The sequence below is a fragment of the Ovis aries genome, chromosome 1, assembly GCF_016772045.2.
Source record: "Ovis aries strain OAR_USU_Benz2616 breed Rambouillet chromosome 1, ARS-UI_Ramb_v3.0, whole genome shotgun sequence".
In the NCBI taxonomy this organism is placed as follows: Eukaryota; Metazoa; Chordata; class Mammalia; order Artiodactyla; family Bovidae; genus Ovis; species Ovis aries.
Window position 1 is genome coordinate 119,711,119 of NC_056054.1, and position 12,734 is coordinate 119,723,852.

The 12,734-nt window shown below is 42.5% G+C and overlaps 1 protein-coding gene across 1 annotated transcript in view; it reads right to left on the reverse strand.

The window, feature by feature from the left end:
• CD247 (CD247 molecule) overlaps positions 1-12,116 on the reverse strand; it is a gene marked incomplete at its 5' end in the record, with an annotated part of 84,741 nt that extends 72,625 nt beyond the window's left edge. The window contains 1 exon segment of the mRNA NM_001009417.1: positions 11,974-12,116. Within this exon segment, the coding sequence (NP_001009417.1) occupies positions 11,974-12,031 (58 nt within the window).
• Positions 12,117-12,734: the final 618 nt, after the last annotated feature.

Genomic DNA, 12,734 nt, shown 5'->3' on the forward strand with positions numbered 1-12,734 from the left:
AAATCTGAAGTTTGAGTTTAGAGCCATAGCTAGAAATTGATGTGTTTTTTTCCTAATGAAAAAAATCAAGAAATTATCATGAAGATCAAAAACTGCTCTCCAAACCTTCCCTTTCACATCCTCCCCCCAGGCGACTTTGGATTGCAAGAGTTCATGATTATCACTTTATTCACAATCCGTTTTTGGTTTCCAAGTAGCTCCCTCTCCAAGATGAAATTACAAAGCTTTGAAAATTAGAAGCACCCTTCTGCTCACACCAAAGAGCTATTCCTGATGAGATGCTCTGTTGAAATGGAAGGAATTTGCTTTACAGCAGCCTCCCTTGTGGAATTCTGGATAGAAACGTTTAACAATACAGCATTTGCAATGGGCAGGTGAGAGCTGACCAAGTTTTTAAAGGAGATTTCACAGGCCAGTTCAGCAGGGAGATGGATGGGTGAGCTGCGGTAGATACAATTATTTGACTTTCTGAGCTGTTCTTTTGAAGCCTCTACACTTAATAGAAAGAAATAGAAAAATCCTCTTTGCCAACCTTTTGTAACTCAATCTTTATTGTTCCCACTGAAATCCAAAGAAAACAGACAAGATTCATTTTGTCCATAAAGCATTTGTGTATTTTATATAGGTCTGGGTTTTGAAGTGTTGATAGTGAAGTAGAAGAAAAGACAAAGTTTCCTCTCTAATCTGAAGAAATCAAAGGGAGAATTTCTGAAGCTCTCAAGCCTAACTTAGAAGTCCTGGGTGGTATCTCCTGATATATGCCTCTTTTGCTATTAAACTCAGCATGGAAATTAGCACAGGCTCACAAAATGACGGAAATTAGACTAGACCATAAAGAAGCAAGCCTGTAGGGAAATTAAGACTTTTTCATAAAACCTGAGAACATGACCTATAGAACTAAGGAAGCTTTCTCTTAAAGAAAGAAAGCTCTTCTTTCTTTTCAGCATCCATCTCTCAAAGACTGGTCTGGTTAATGGGCTGGTTGGGCCAACCATCTACAGGATTGTTTGTTTGCCTTGGGGTATATGAGAGGTGCTTGGTAAATACTCACTCACTGATAAGTCAATTGGTTTACCAAATAATTTGTTTTAAGTGAAAAATTTTGTTTTCATTTTAAGTTAAAAATTTCTTAATTTTTTATTCCTGGTATCAATCCCACAATTTACAGGACAATATACCTGATTTACTGAAAAGAAAAAGACCAAGTTTGAAGTGATAAAAGACCTCAGGAATGTACATCTAACTGATACTGCATTGCATTAATTTAATAGCTGCACTTTTTGCAAACTGGGGCTCTGACAGTCCAAAGGTTTCTGTTTAAGCTGCAATAACTTTTCTGACTGTGGCCATCCTTCCTTCTGTAGCACATTTTTACAGCCCCTTCAGTGCGTTTTGGAGGACTGCCTCAAAGTAATCTGCGGCTTTCCGAATGACTCCTAACTCTCTCCTGCTAAGAACTCCAGCCCTTTCCTGCTGAGTTGTGGAACCATCTGATACCATATCCACCCCTCCACTACCAGATCTATGACCACCAACATAGGGACCCGAGCTTCTTCCACCAAAACTGTCCCACTTCATAGGCCCATAATTTGATTGCTGTTATTCACTATAATTTCCAAATCATTATAGTATCCCCCACTACCATAGTTACTACTGCGAAAATGTCCTCCTTCATTGTAACCATTATCCTCTGCTACCATCAGCATTTCTGTTACCGTGGTTTCCATACTCTGGCCCACCGCCACAATAGCCTTCTCTAATGCAAGACCCAGGACCATTGTGATAGTTGCCGCCCTCATCTCCAAAGTTACTATATCCCCTATTATCTCCTGCTGCCTCCACCTCTATGATTCCATGACTTCTATGACACCTCTTCCATCAGAGTTTCCACCGTGGCCAAAGTTTCCTCCATAGCCTGTAACATTGCCGCAAAAGTAGTCTTCCAAATTATATTCTTCTGTGTCTCTAATGCCACCAACAGAAATTTTCTTCACTGTTAAATGAAAGCTTCCCTGGTGGCTCATATGGTAAAGAATCTGCCTGCAACATGGGAGACTCAGGTTCTATCACTAGGTCGGGAAGATCCCCTGGAGAAGAGAATGGCAACCCACTCCAGTACCCTTGCCTGGAGAATTTCATGGACAGAGGAGCTTGGTGGGCTATAGTCCATGGGGTCGCAAATAGTCGGACACGACTGAGTGACTAACACTTCTCTTCACTTTCTTTAGGAAGAGCTCTCTTTGACTTCACTACATACACATCACCCTTGTGTGGTCCAGCACATATTGCCCCATCCACCTCTTGTGACTACAAAAGTAAGTCACAAAACTAAAGACTCCGGGACATTTTGTTTGGAGGTTTCTCATGACCACACAGTCTATGAGTGTGCCCCATTTCTTAAAGTGCTCGATTAAACTATCATCTGCACTTTCAACCCTCAGAGCACCAAAAAACAGTTTTCTCAAACTGCTCTGGTTCCTTTGGATCAAAGTGGTAGCACAAAGACACATAAAATTCTGGTATTTTAGCAAGAATGGCAGATTTTGCTTTAAAGCAGCAAACTTTTTTTAAAATATCATATTTTCAGCTGAGTGCTTCAAAGAAAACACAGGGCAAAGAATTAAATTCTTGTCACCTTAGAAAGGTCTGGTAAGGCCTAAAAATGTGCTGGCAGAAGTTTCAGCAAAAATGAGGCCATTTGTAGCCTTTTCTGCTGGGCACCTCCTCCCTTTCCCTTCTGATCCTGTACTCTCTTCCCCAGCTACGGAGTGAGGAGGCCACTGAAGGCCACTGTGCTACCCAGATGGTTTGAATAACCAGATATTGAAAATAACTATCACACATAAAAACAACAACATAAAAAAACTGTCGGTCTGGCAATACCAACTCTCGACAGCCAAAGTAGGTTACTTTATCGAATTGCTTATCAATATGTTTTGAGGGCAGAAAGAAAGAAAAGCATCAAATGTATTTTGACTATTTCAGTCAAAACTCATAGGATGACCACCGTGGGAAGAACTGGTGAGAACTGGGGAACTGGTGGCGTTTTCTGCTCACTGGTATGTGTTCCTGAAACTCTGTGTGCTGGGCCTCCACCCTGAGAAGGGCTCACCGTAGGGAACGTTTGTGTTGGATTTTTAACTATGAGTTAGAACAACAAATTTCCACCTTCCTTTGTCACCTTAATGCTGCTAATAATGTCAACAGAGAGTCCAGGAGGTCCTCACATGTCTGGACTTGATTATAAGAGGCAGACAGGGTTTCCATCGGGGGGCCAGGGTAGGGTCAGCATTCTAGGCAGACGGAACCGAGAGGAAGGTGGAAAGAAAAAGAGCAGGCTTGGGAAAAGGGAGAATTAGGAGGGGAGTTCTTAGGGCAACTGAGTCACCTGAGAAGTCTCTGTATCAACATGGACAGACCTAGAGATTGTCCTACTGAGTGAAGTAAGTCAGACAGAGGAGATACATCGTACAACATTTCTTATATACGGAATCTAAAAAGAAATGATATATATGAATTTATTTACAAGACAGAAACCGATTCATAGACTTAGAGAACAAACTTATGGTGGCAGGGGCGGGAGAAGGCGGATGTGGGGAGGGGATAGTTCGGGAGTTTGGGATGGACATGAGCACACTGCTGTGTTTAAGGTGGATAATCAACAAAGACCTACTGTATAATACAAGAAACTCTGCTCAATGTTTTGTGGCAGCCGGGATGGGAGGGCAGACTGGGGGAGAATGGATACATGTGTATGTATGGCTGAGTCCCTTCAACTGTTCACCTGAAATTGTCATCACATTGATAATCAACTATACTCCAAATAAAATAAAAAGTTTGAAAGAGAGAGAAAGAAAAGGGTCTCTATGAAGGAGTTGCTCACACCTCTCCATAATCCTGGAGATTCTAGTTTGGACAGAAGTCGTCTTCACTCCCTTCTGCAGAGAATGCCTGGAATGGGTTCAATGACATCTCAGCTCCGCCATTCTCCTGCCTAGATTGCCAGCTCTAAGCTCAAGCAATGTTTGCCCTTCTTTCTACAGAGCTGTCCTGCTGCCGCCAGCTTCCTCTTAAATGCACAGAAAACCACTCAGTGGTGCACGTGGAGAGACATACCAGCAGAGGCAAGACATGTTCATTTGCACGCCGACAAGCACACACATACGACAAGCGTGCCAATGAACTCACAGGCTGGGACACGCCAGAACATACACACAAACACACAGTCTCACACACACCTCCACACGTACCCTGGGGCCCAGACACTTTTACCCCCAGCAGAGCACACAGGCAAACACACCAGCGCACGTGTGTGCTGCACCCACCCTGAGCTGGCCCCTTGCTGGAGTCCCCGGTTCGCTTGCCTTCCCCCGGCTTCTTTGGCCAGCCTGCCTCCCAGGGCCGCAGACTGCAATCTCCACCTCCACCCCACCAGGCTATCTTTTCTACTCTTCTCCCTGTAATGGCTCCTCACTCCAAGTCTCCCAGCCCATAAGATGAAAAAGCAGTTCTAACTCAGGGCTGACGTTCACACTATGGTTTAGAATCAGAGCAACATCGCATGGTGGGGAACTGGTGAAATGTAGGAACACATAACTGACTTTCTAGTACCTACAGCAATACAGAAAAGTGGGGATTTGTTTAATCTTATATGGTGGTGTTGGTTCTAAGCCATTCTCCCCAGTTCCGGGGTTTGGTGAAAGCCACGCACCTATAGCCAGCAGCCCTGCGGACACCCGGAGAACCTCCTGGAGACTTCTCTTTTCCCAGTCTTCCTGCCGGGCATCTTGGGGAGCAGCCCCACTAAGATTAACTGATGTTCAGAATCTGGCAATTTAATGCTTCTGCTCTGAACATCAGATTTCTTATCTGTTTGCTTTGCCCCAACCAACAGCAAAAGGCTTTGCACTCTCAGAGCTCAACCCAGGCAGATGTAAGTGGACTCAAGGCTAAAATCTGACATAAATAATTAATAATTGATTGTAGACATTTGTTATTTAAAGATAATTCTCCCACTCCTTTGGGATTTATATAAAAAACCAAATCTCAACTCAAAGTCTGTGTGTAATATTAATAGTACACTATTCTTTTAGAAAAACTCACCCCACAAAATTTTGCACACTTAATGAAGATACATTGTTACCAAACAGATCAATTAAAGGCTATTATTTAGGATCAAATCTTCTCAAATACAATTTAATTTATATTTTGATCTCCACCTATGCATAATGTGGTAGGGGCAAGGAGGGGTGCCCTTCTGCATACACAGAAGCTGGTTGAATTGCAAACCGAGGTTGGTCCCTCTCAAGAAATGCTCCCAAATATGTGTTTTTATTAAGAGGAAAACAGGAAAGATGGATTTTACCATTTGGGGTGAACATGAGTTCAGAATTATAGTAATAGGCCAGAGGAAAACACAATCCTATATTAACAACCAAATTTTTATACTCAGGAAAAAATACATTAATGAGGATACTCAGTATCAAAACAGTTATTTCTTACTTCAGAAATTGAAAGGAAAATCACAATACATGCTTACTAAGGGGAATACCTTCAAAAGTCTGCTTCAGAATTAAGTCATCGCATGTATAATATTGCAAGTTGACAAAAAGCCTGGTGGAGAGGCTGCATAGAACATTCGAGAGCACACACCTTGAACAAGGGATCAGAAAAATTGTGTTTGGGGCCTGGTTCTACTCAGGCAAGTCACCAAACCTCTGATCCTCGTTTCTCTTTCTATAAAAAGAGAATCTTACTACTTTTTCGGCTGACTTGCCATAGGAGAGTTATGAGTGAAGGTATTGGAAAGCATTTTGTAAATATAAAGGGGTAACTGCACTAAGAGAACGTTGGTCTGAACCAGTGAGGATCCTGCCTGTCTTTATTCAAATGCTTTCTATTTATTTTTTTCCCCTTGAGCCTGAAAATTAGTTGCTGAGTATCACAAATCATAACCGGCAAGCAAAGCAGACGGTGAAAGCTCCTAACATTTCCACTACTGCAATTTGACTGCTTCAGACAGCAGTTTGCTTTCTGTCAATTCTCAGCAACAAAGTCCTTGTGTGGCCATAAATCTACAGTCGATGCACAAGCGTAAGGGACAAGCCAGAAAATGCTGGACTCTGTCCTTGGATTTTTCACAGTGGGAGCTTCTGCTTAGAGAGTTAAAAATATGTGATAAGGTAGAAGTCTGGACTTTTTTTTATAAGTGTGTGTTTTATTTGTTTATTGGAGCTTCAGAGAAGAGTAAGATTTAGGTTCCCAATTCTATGAGCCAATACCAGTGAGATGGTAGGCAACTTAAACGTTCTTAAAATTCTGGTAATTTTACAAGACTATGCAATTCATTTTGTAGCTGAAAGGGGTGTTCAGCTCTCCTCTCATCTTACAGATGCAAAAACTAAAGAGATTTCTGCCCAAGTTTACACTGCAATTTAGTGACAGAGGAAGAAAAAGAAAGCATGTTAATACCAAGGTTTCTACTTTCTTCTACCAGAAAAATCTTATCCTTTCTATTTTGTAGGTTGGGAAACTGAGGCACATAGCATAATGATTACTGCTTTTGCAGCACTTCTGTGTACAGGCACTTCTAAATAGTATTTCCAGCCCACACTGCTCTCCATGAGGCAAGACATCGCAACCGCCATCTCGCAGAAGAACGGGGCTCTGAAGGTAAGCAACAGGCCACAGTGAAAGGACGGTGAGGAATCAGGACTCACATCTAGATCTTTTTGGTTCCATGGCCACCTCTGTCCCTCCACCCTATTGCCTGCTCCAGAAAAGATAAGAAACACTTGCAGATGGTCAGTTAGGGAAAAAATTATCTTTCCTTAATGGAAAAACTGTTTAGACTTCAATAGAAGTCTAAAGTATCCTAGGAAATGTTTTGTTACTTTAACCTATTATTTTAATTATCAACCCTAGAGAAATTAGCCCAAGGAAGTAAGTCAGGAAAAAAAATTGTAAGCTATATATCTTAAGATTTTCTTGCAGGATTAGCTATAATAACAAATATTAGAAATAGCGCAAATGTTCAACAATAAGTAAGAAAATCTGAGGCATAAACTATGGAAGTTAACATAACAATTAAAAATAATCATGAAAGCTAAGCATAAAAAAGATGCTCAGAATAAAATATTAAGGAAAAAAACACATGAAAATGTTTTTGTAATAACAACTGTAATAAGCGCCAATACTTTGGCCACCTGATGTGAAGAGCAGACCTCAGGGTCAGAAGAGAGCCTGATGCTGGAAACAACTGAAGGCAGGAGGAGAGGGGGACGACAGAGGATGAGATGGCTGGACGGCATCACTGACTCAATGGACATGAGTTTGAGCAAGTTCCAGGAGATGGTGAAGGACAGGGAAGCCTGGCATGCTGCAGTCCATGGGGTTGCAGAGAGTCGGACACGACTGAGCAACTGAACAACAAATAGCAGCTATATAAAGATATGCAGACACTTGGGAAAATATTGGAATGGAATATTTTTCAAATTAATAACTTCCTCTGATTTTATGATATTTTTGTAAAATATCTCAAATGAAGACAGAGGAAAAAAAAATGATAGCTCGTTGAGATATTTACTTGGTAACTGAGACCATATTGGACTATAATGATTAGATATCCTGCTTTTTTTTCTTTCTATATTTTGAAACAGTTAGACAATTTAATAATGTGATTTATGCTTTAATCCACAAATTTTTATTTTTCTCCTTATTGCCTTTCATTAATTTACTAGTCCATTAGTTAATCTCCAACAGTGGTAGCCTTCTTTATTTTCTGCTTTTCCTTAATGTTAAAGCCAAATGAGAAAAATGAATATTTTTCTTCATCTACTTTTCAAGATACAGTATTAGTTGAATCATATGAAATTATCATTTTTGTAGGTCTCAAATAAATGAATATCGAACATTTCTTATGGTCCAATCAGAAAATTTTAACAATGGTAGGATTTTATCTTAGACCATCCTTATTAATAATTTTAATCAGTCTGTTTACTCAAACTGCCTTGTCCCCTCCACCAGTTTAATTTTTAAAGTACTTTGTTTTACGCTGAGTTCTCTAGAAGAAAGGTCTAAATAATGCCCCTCCATAAACCATTACAGTGAATTTAATCACACAGAAAGGTCTAGACTTCATTCTTTCACTCACCCTTTTAATTCACCCAACAAATATTTACTGTGTGTGAGCTCTGCTTCAAACACTGTGCTAAGTGCTGGGGTATCTCTGAGCAAGATTAAAGCATCTTTTCCCTCAGAAAACACAGATTGTGTTTTACATTGGAAGGAGTATCTGTGTATGTGCAGTGACTAAACAGATCATTCATTTTGTTTCAATTAACAGATCAAATGACTAGTTTGATTATTTTTAACCAAATGGACTTTATGTTTTCTCAAATTGGTTAAATCGACAGTCACTTTAGTGTTGATAAGAACTAACCTTGGCCCAAACAGAAGAAATTTATTTCGAACTATTGCTGCTATTTATTTAATCAAGTAGCTGTAAGTGAAAGTCGCTCAGTCATGTCCAATTCTTAGCAATATACAGTTCGTGGAATTCTCCAGGCCAGAATACTGGAGTGGGTCGCCTTTCCCTTCTCCAGGGGATCTTCCCAACCCAGGGATCAAACCCAGGTCTCCCATATTGCGGCGGATTCTTTACCAGCTGAGCCAGCAGGGAAGCCCCTATAGGTAAATAAGGCTCAGGAGAAAAAGGATTACAGAGTGTGTTTGGACAACTCTAAAGCAAGACAGTTCCCTAGTGGTGCCTGAACTCTTTGAAATAAAACAGAAAACACCATATTCAGGGATTCTTGAAAAAGTGCATATCCAATTAAAAAAATATTTTTTTAAAGACAAAGGAAAAAATAAAATGATTTTTTTAAAAAATATTCAGCAGTGGTTATTCACCTAAGCAACAGTTTCGCAGCTCTTTTTCTGGGGGAAGTTTTGCAGCAGCAGATGTGTAAATAGGCTAGCAAATCTGAGAAAGGCCGTGGTAGAAAATGAAGCAGATCATGTGGAAAAGCAGAGCCAGAGGACCAGAAATCAAAATAAACCACTGGCGAAAGTGCCATCCATGAAAAACTTCCTGGCGTCCTGGCGTCACTCAAAAGCTCCCCTCAAGCACAGCCCCAAGCAGTTTAAGCAAAGGTCTGATTGCAAAGAGTGTTCAGTTAAATGCCCTGGCCACTGCGCATCCACACCGACCATTCGGCTGAAATTCGGGTTGGCCACCCTGACCAGTGATGACCAGGCAAACTGTGTTCTGATTTGCTCCCCCTAACTGCTTATATCTATTAGCCATATTTTCACTTTGAGGGAATATCTCCTAGAGGATGAGTATCTCTGAAAAATAAAAATGGTTCCTGTAACGCTCATCCTGTGACCCAGCGAAGGTTTGACACTTGTTCACAACTGGGCCTACCACTGGCAGGGATCACCACTGTGTTCCCGAGCTGTTACGGGTGTGCTCAAAAACCAAAAGGAGGGTGAACTGGATCTCAACAGATGGAGAAAACGTCCAGTGCTGCTCTACAACACAATCAAAAGCAGGTTAAGAATCCTAACCATGGGTTTCCATTTCCTGTCACTGGGTAATGAAAACAAGAAAACAGTCCAGGGTGTAATAGTAATAAAAATTAATACAACTTTTACGTATTGACAGTTTAGTATGTATCAGGCATGCGACATTTACTTCTCATTTTCACAACTCTGCAATGAAGGTTATTCTTACTTTAAAGGTGAAAAAACTGAGGACCAGAGGGGTTAAGTGACTTGCCTAAGGTTGCACAGCTGAGAAATTGGCAGCACTGTAATTAGCCTGACTCTTCCCACGTCACCTTTTCCTGAGCCTGTGTGTCAAAGCTGCACCTCCTTACAAAGGAAGGACCAAGGCCGCATTGACCACTGCGAGGTAGTGACCACCTTGGTGTTAAAGGCACTGATGAGTTGAGGGCTCTACAGACAAAACTCTGCCCATACCATTAGGCACTCCATCGTAATCTCTTTCAGCTTCAAGTGACTGTCTTAGCAGACTCACCCAGGAAGACTTCCTCAGGTAGACAGACTGGGGTATTATTTGCTGTGATCTTAATGATCTGGGCAATTGCAAGAAAACAAATAGAAAAGTCTTAGTAAAAAGAAGTCTTAAAAGGGTTTGGGGAGTAAGTAACTTAATTGAGCGAGAAAAGAAGGAAGATCGCAACTCAAATTTCATCAGCAGCCTTTCCTCCAAAGGAAATCATAAAGCATAAGTCTCCTCAGCCAACATGAGTGCCTTTTGTGGCCCTTGGTGTTAAAGGCCTCGCTAAGCCTCCCTTGCCCTCCCTCAATGAGGCTAGGAGGCTCATCTAAAAAGAGCTGAAATTTCAATCTCCAAACTGGCAAAGCAAGTGGCCTTGAAAGATGGATCTAAAGCTTTTCTTCCTGTACACTGCTTGTGGAAATGGGCATGGCCCCCATCTTGTCTTCTGGGTGGGGTTTTGTTTACCACTCCTGGCAGCTACTACAACTCAAGAAGCTTTATTTTCTTTTCTAATTCTATTGCCCCTGCCTTAGCCCCAGGGCTCAAAACAAATTGACCCCTGAGGAAACTTCAGATTGCTGTCATCTGTTCCCTCTGAAGTCATTGAATTCATAGGCCCTCATGGCATCATGGGTCCTCCCAAGCCCTGCACACAAGGATGGGCTGCTCTGGGCCCGCCCTGGTGTCCTTACCCCACAGTACCACGTGACTCATATCCAGCAAGACCTTTTCTGAGAAGAGAGCTGTGATGTTACAGAAAACCCCATGATTACTTAGTCCTCAAAGCCCCCAAGGCCCTAGGCCGGGGCTGTGCCACGTCCTCTGGTAGGAGCAAAAGTACCAGTGGCCTCTCCAGCTCTCCCACCATTGTTGCCAAACACCCTCCCATGCTGAGGTGAGCTGAAGAGTGGAGAAAAGGCGTTGGTTTTTGACCACTCTCCCAGTTTTTTAGATTCAAATACAGCCTGTCCCATTTCTTGTAAAAATGCCAAGATGCCAAACCCCAGACACAATCCATTTTGTCTTCTTTTCACTTCTTATTATTCTTATCTGAGCAGGAAAACACAGTGGGAATGAAGGATTGTAGAAAAGCTAGTCTCCGGGGCCTGAAATGAAGTGAAGAGTGAGTTCTCTTGTTGGTTGGTTGTTCCTCGTGGTGGTGACCTAACAAGTCACATCCTCTCATCTCTCCCCTACGTTCTGTCAGCATCTCTGGCTTTTTGGCCTCAGACAGAGAGCTGCCTAAAGCACGGGGCAGTGGGTGAGTCACGGAGACTGGGGTGGGTGTGTCATCAAGCAGCCCTCGGCTGTGGGGTGCAGGGGCAGCCATGTCAGAGCTGAGCCTAGATGTGGGCCTTGAAGAAGGCCGCTTCCCTTCTTTGTTAACCCAGTCAGTGCCTGGCTTATGGAGACGCTTCAGGTAAGTCACAGCCATGACCCTCTCTGCCCAACGGCACATGAAACACTCTTTGTTGGCGAAGCAGGAAGGCGGCTGAGTGATGGAGCCAGCAAGGTAGTAAGGAAAGAATACACAAAGACTCGGAAAATGCTTCAGCACAAAATGTGGCCCAGGTGAGGCTTTCTGGTCCCTCCCAGCTTCTGTTAAGTTCTCCCTCTCCTCTTGCCCACACAAGTCCTGCCTCAGTTCCTCCTCATCCTTCCCCCATCTCAGACTTCTCTCTCTTTTTATCACTGGAAAAATCCATACTTCACACAGGTCTGTCTTCAAGCAGCTGACTCTAAGCTAATTTCCAACTTGGCCATATTGAAGCAGATGTCTCTATAGAAACAGACCCTTCCCTGTTCAGCTGTCCATTGCTTTGGGGAGGGCAAGATTTAAAGGAGACATTGGCTCCTCTCCACACCTCTGCTCTCTCCCTCCACCCCACACACATATGTACAAAGAGTTCCTCAAAGCTCATTTCCTTCGATACATCCAGCCTTACCTGTAACTGGGAACTGCGTCTGCAGGACGGCCACAATGACAAGTGCTGTCCACTTCATCTTATCCTTCCCCAGGATGGTGCAGGAGGCAGAGGCTGAGGCAGCTGTGACGGGATGAAGAAGAGGAAAGGAGTCTCTGCTGGCTTTGTTCTGCTGCTGCCTCCTCAGGAAGTGGAGGACGATGGGCCTTTGAGAAGGCACCTGCCAACCAGGCCAAGAAACTCACACTCCCCCTTTCGGTTCACAGGCAGGAAGCTCTGGAGGTTTGAGGGTTTGGGGTGTGTGCTTGTGTCTGTCTGTCTGAATTTTTGCTATATACATATATATATATATATATTTTTTTTTTGGTCTCCTTTAACCATTGTTTTATTTTCCTTCTTTCTAATTTTTGTCTGAGTGATAGTTGCCCAGTCAGGCCTCACTCTTTGCAACCCCATGGACTGTAGCCTGCCAGGCTCCTCTGTCCATGGAATTCTCCAGGCAAGATTAATGGAGTGGGTTGCCATTTCCTTCTTTTTGTCTAATTTTTGTCTAATTCTTTTTGTCTAATTTTTATCTAATTCCTATCTTGATTGGTATAGTCAGCCCCTAAGCAAATACAAGTTCCCAGTGCATTTAAGAATGTTCGCGGCTCTCCTAGATTCATGTATTTTACGGTGGTTGGTGAGACAACAGAGCTCTAGATTCAGAGTCAGGTAAAATGTGGAGATAGAATACTTGGGTCTTAGTGCCATCGCTGCTATCTGCTTGCTGTGCGGCCTTG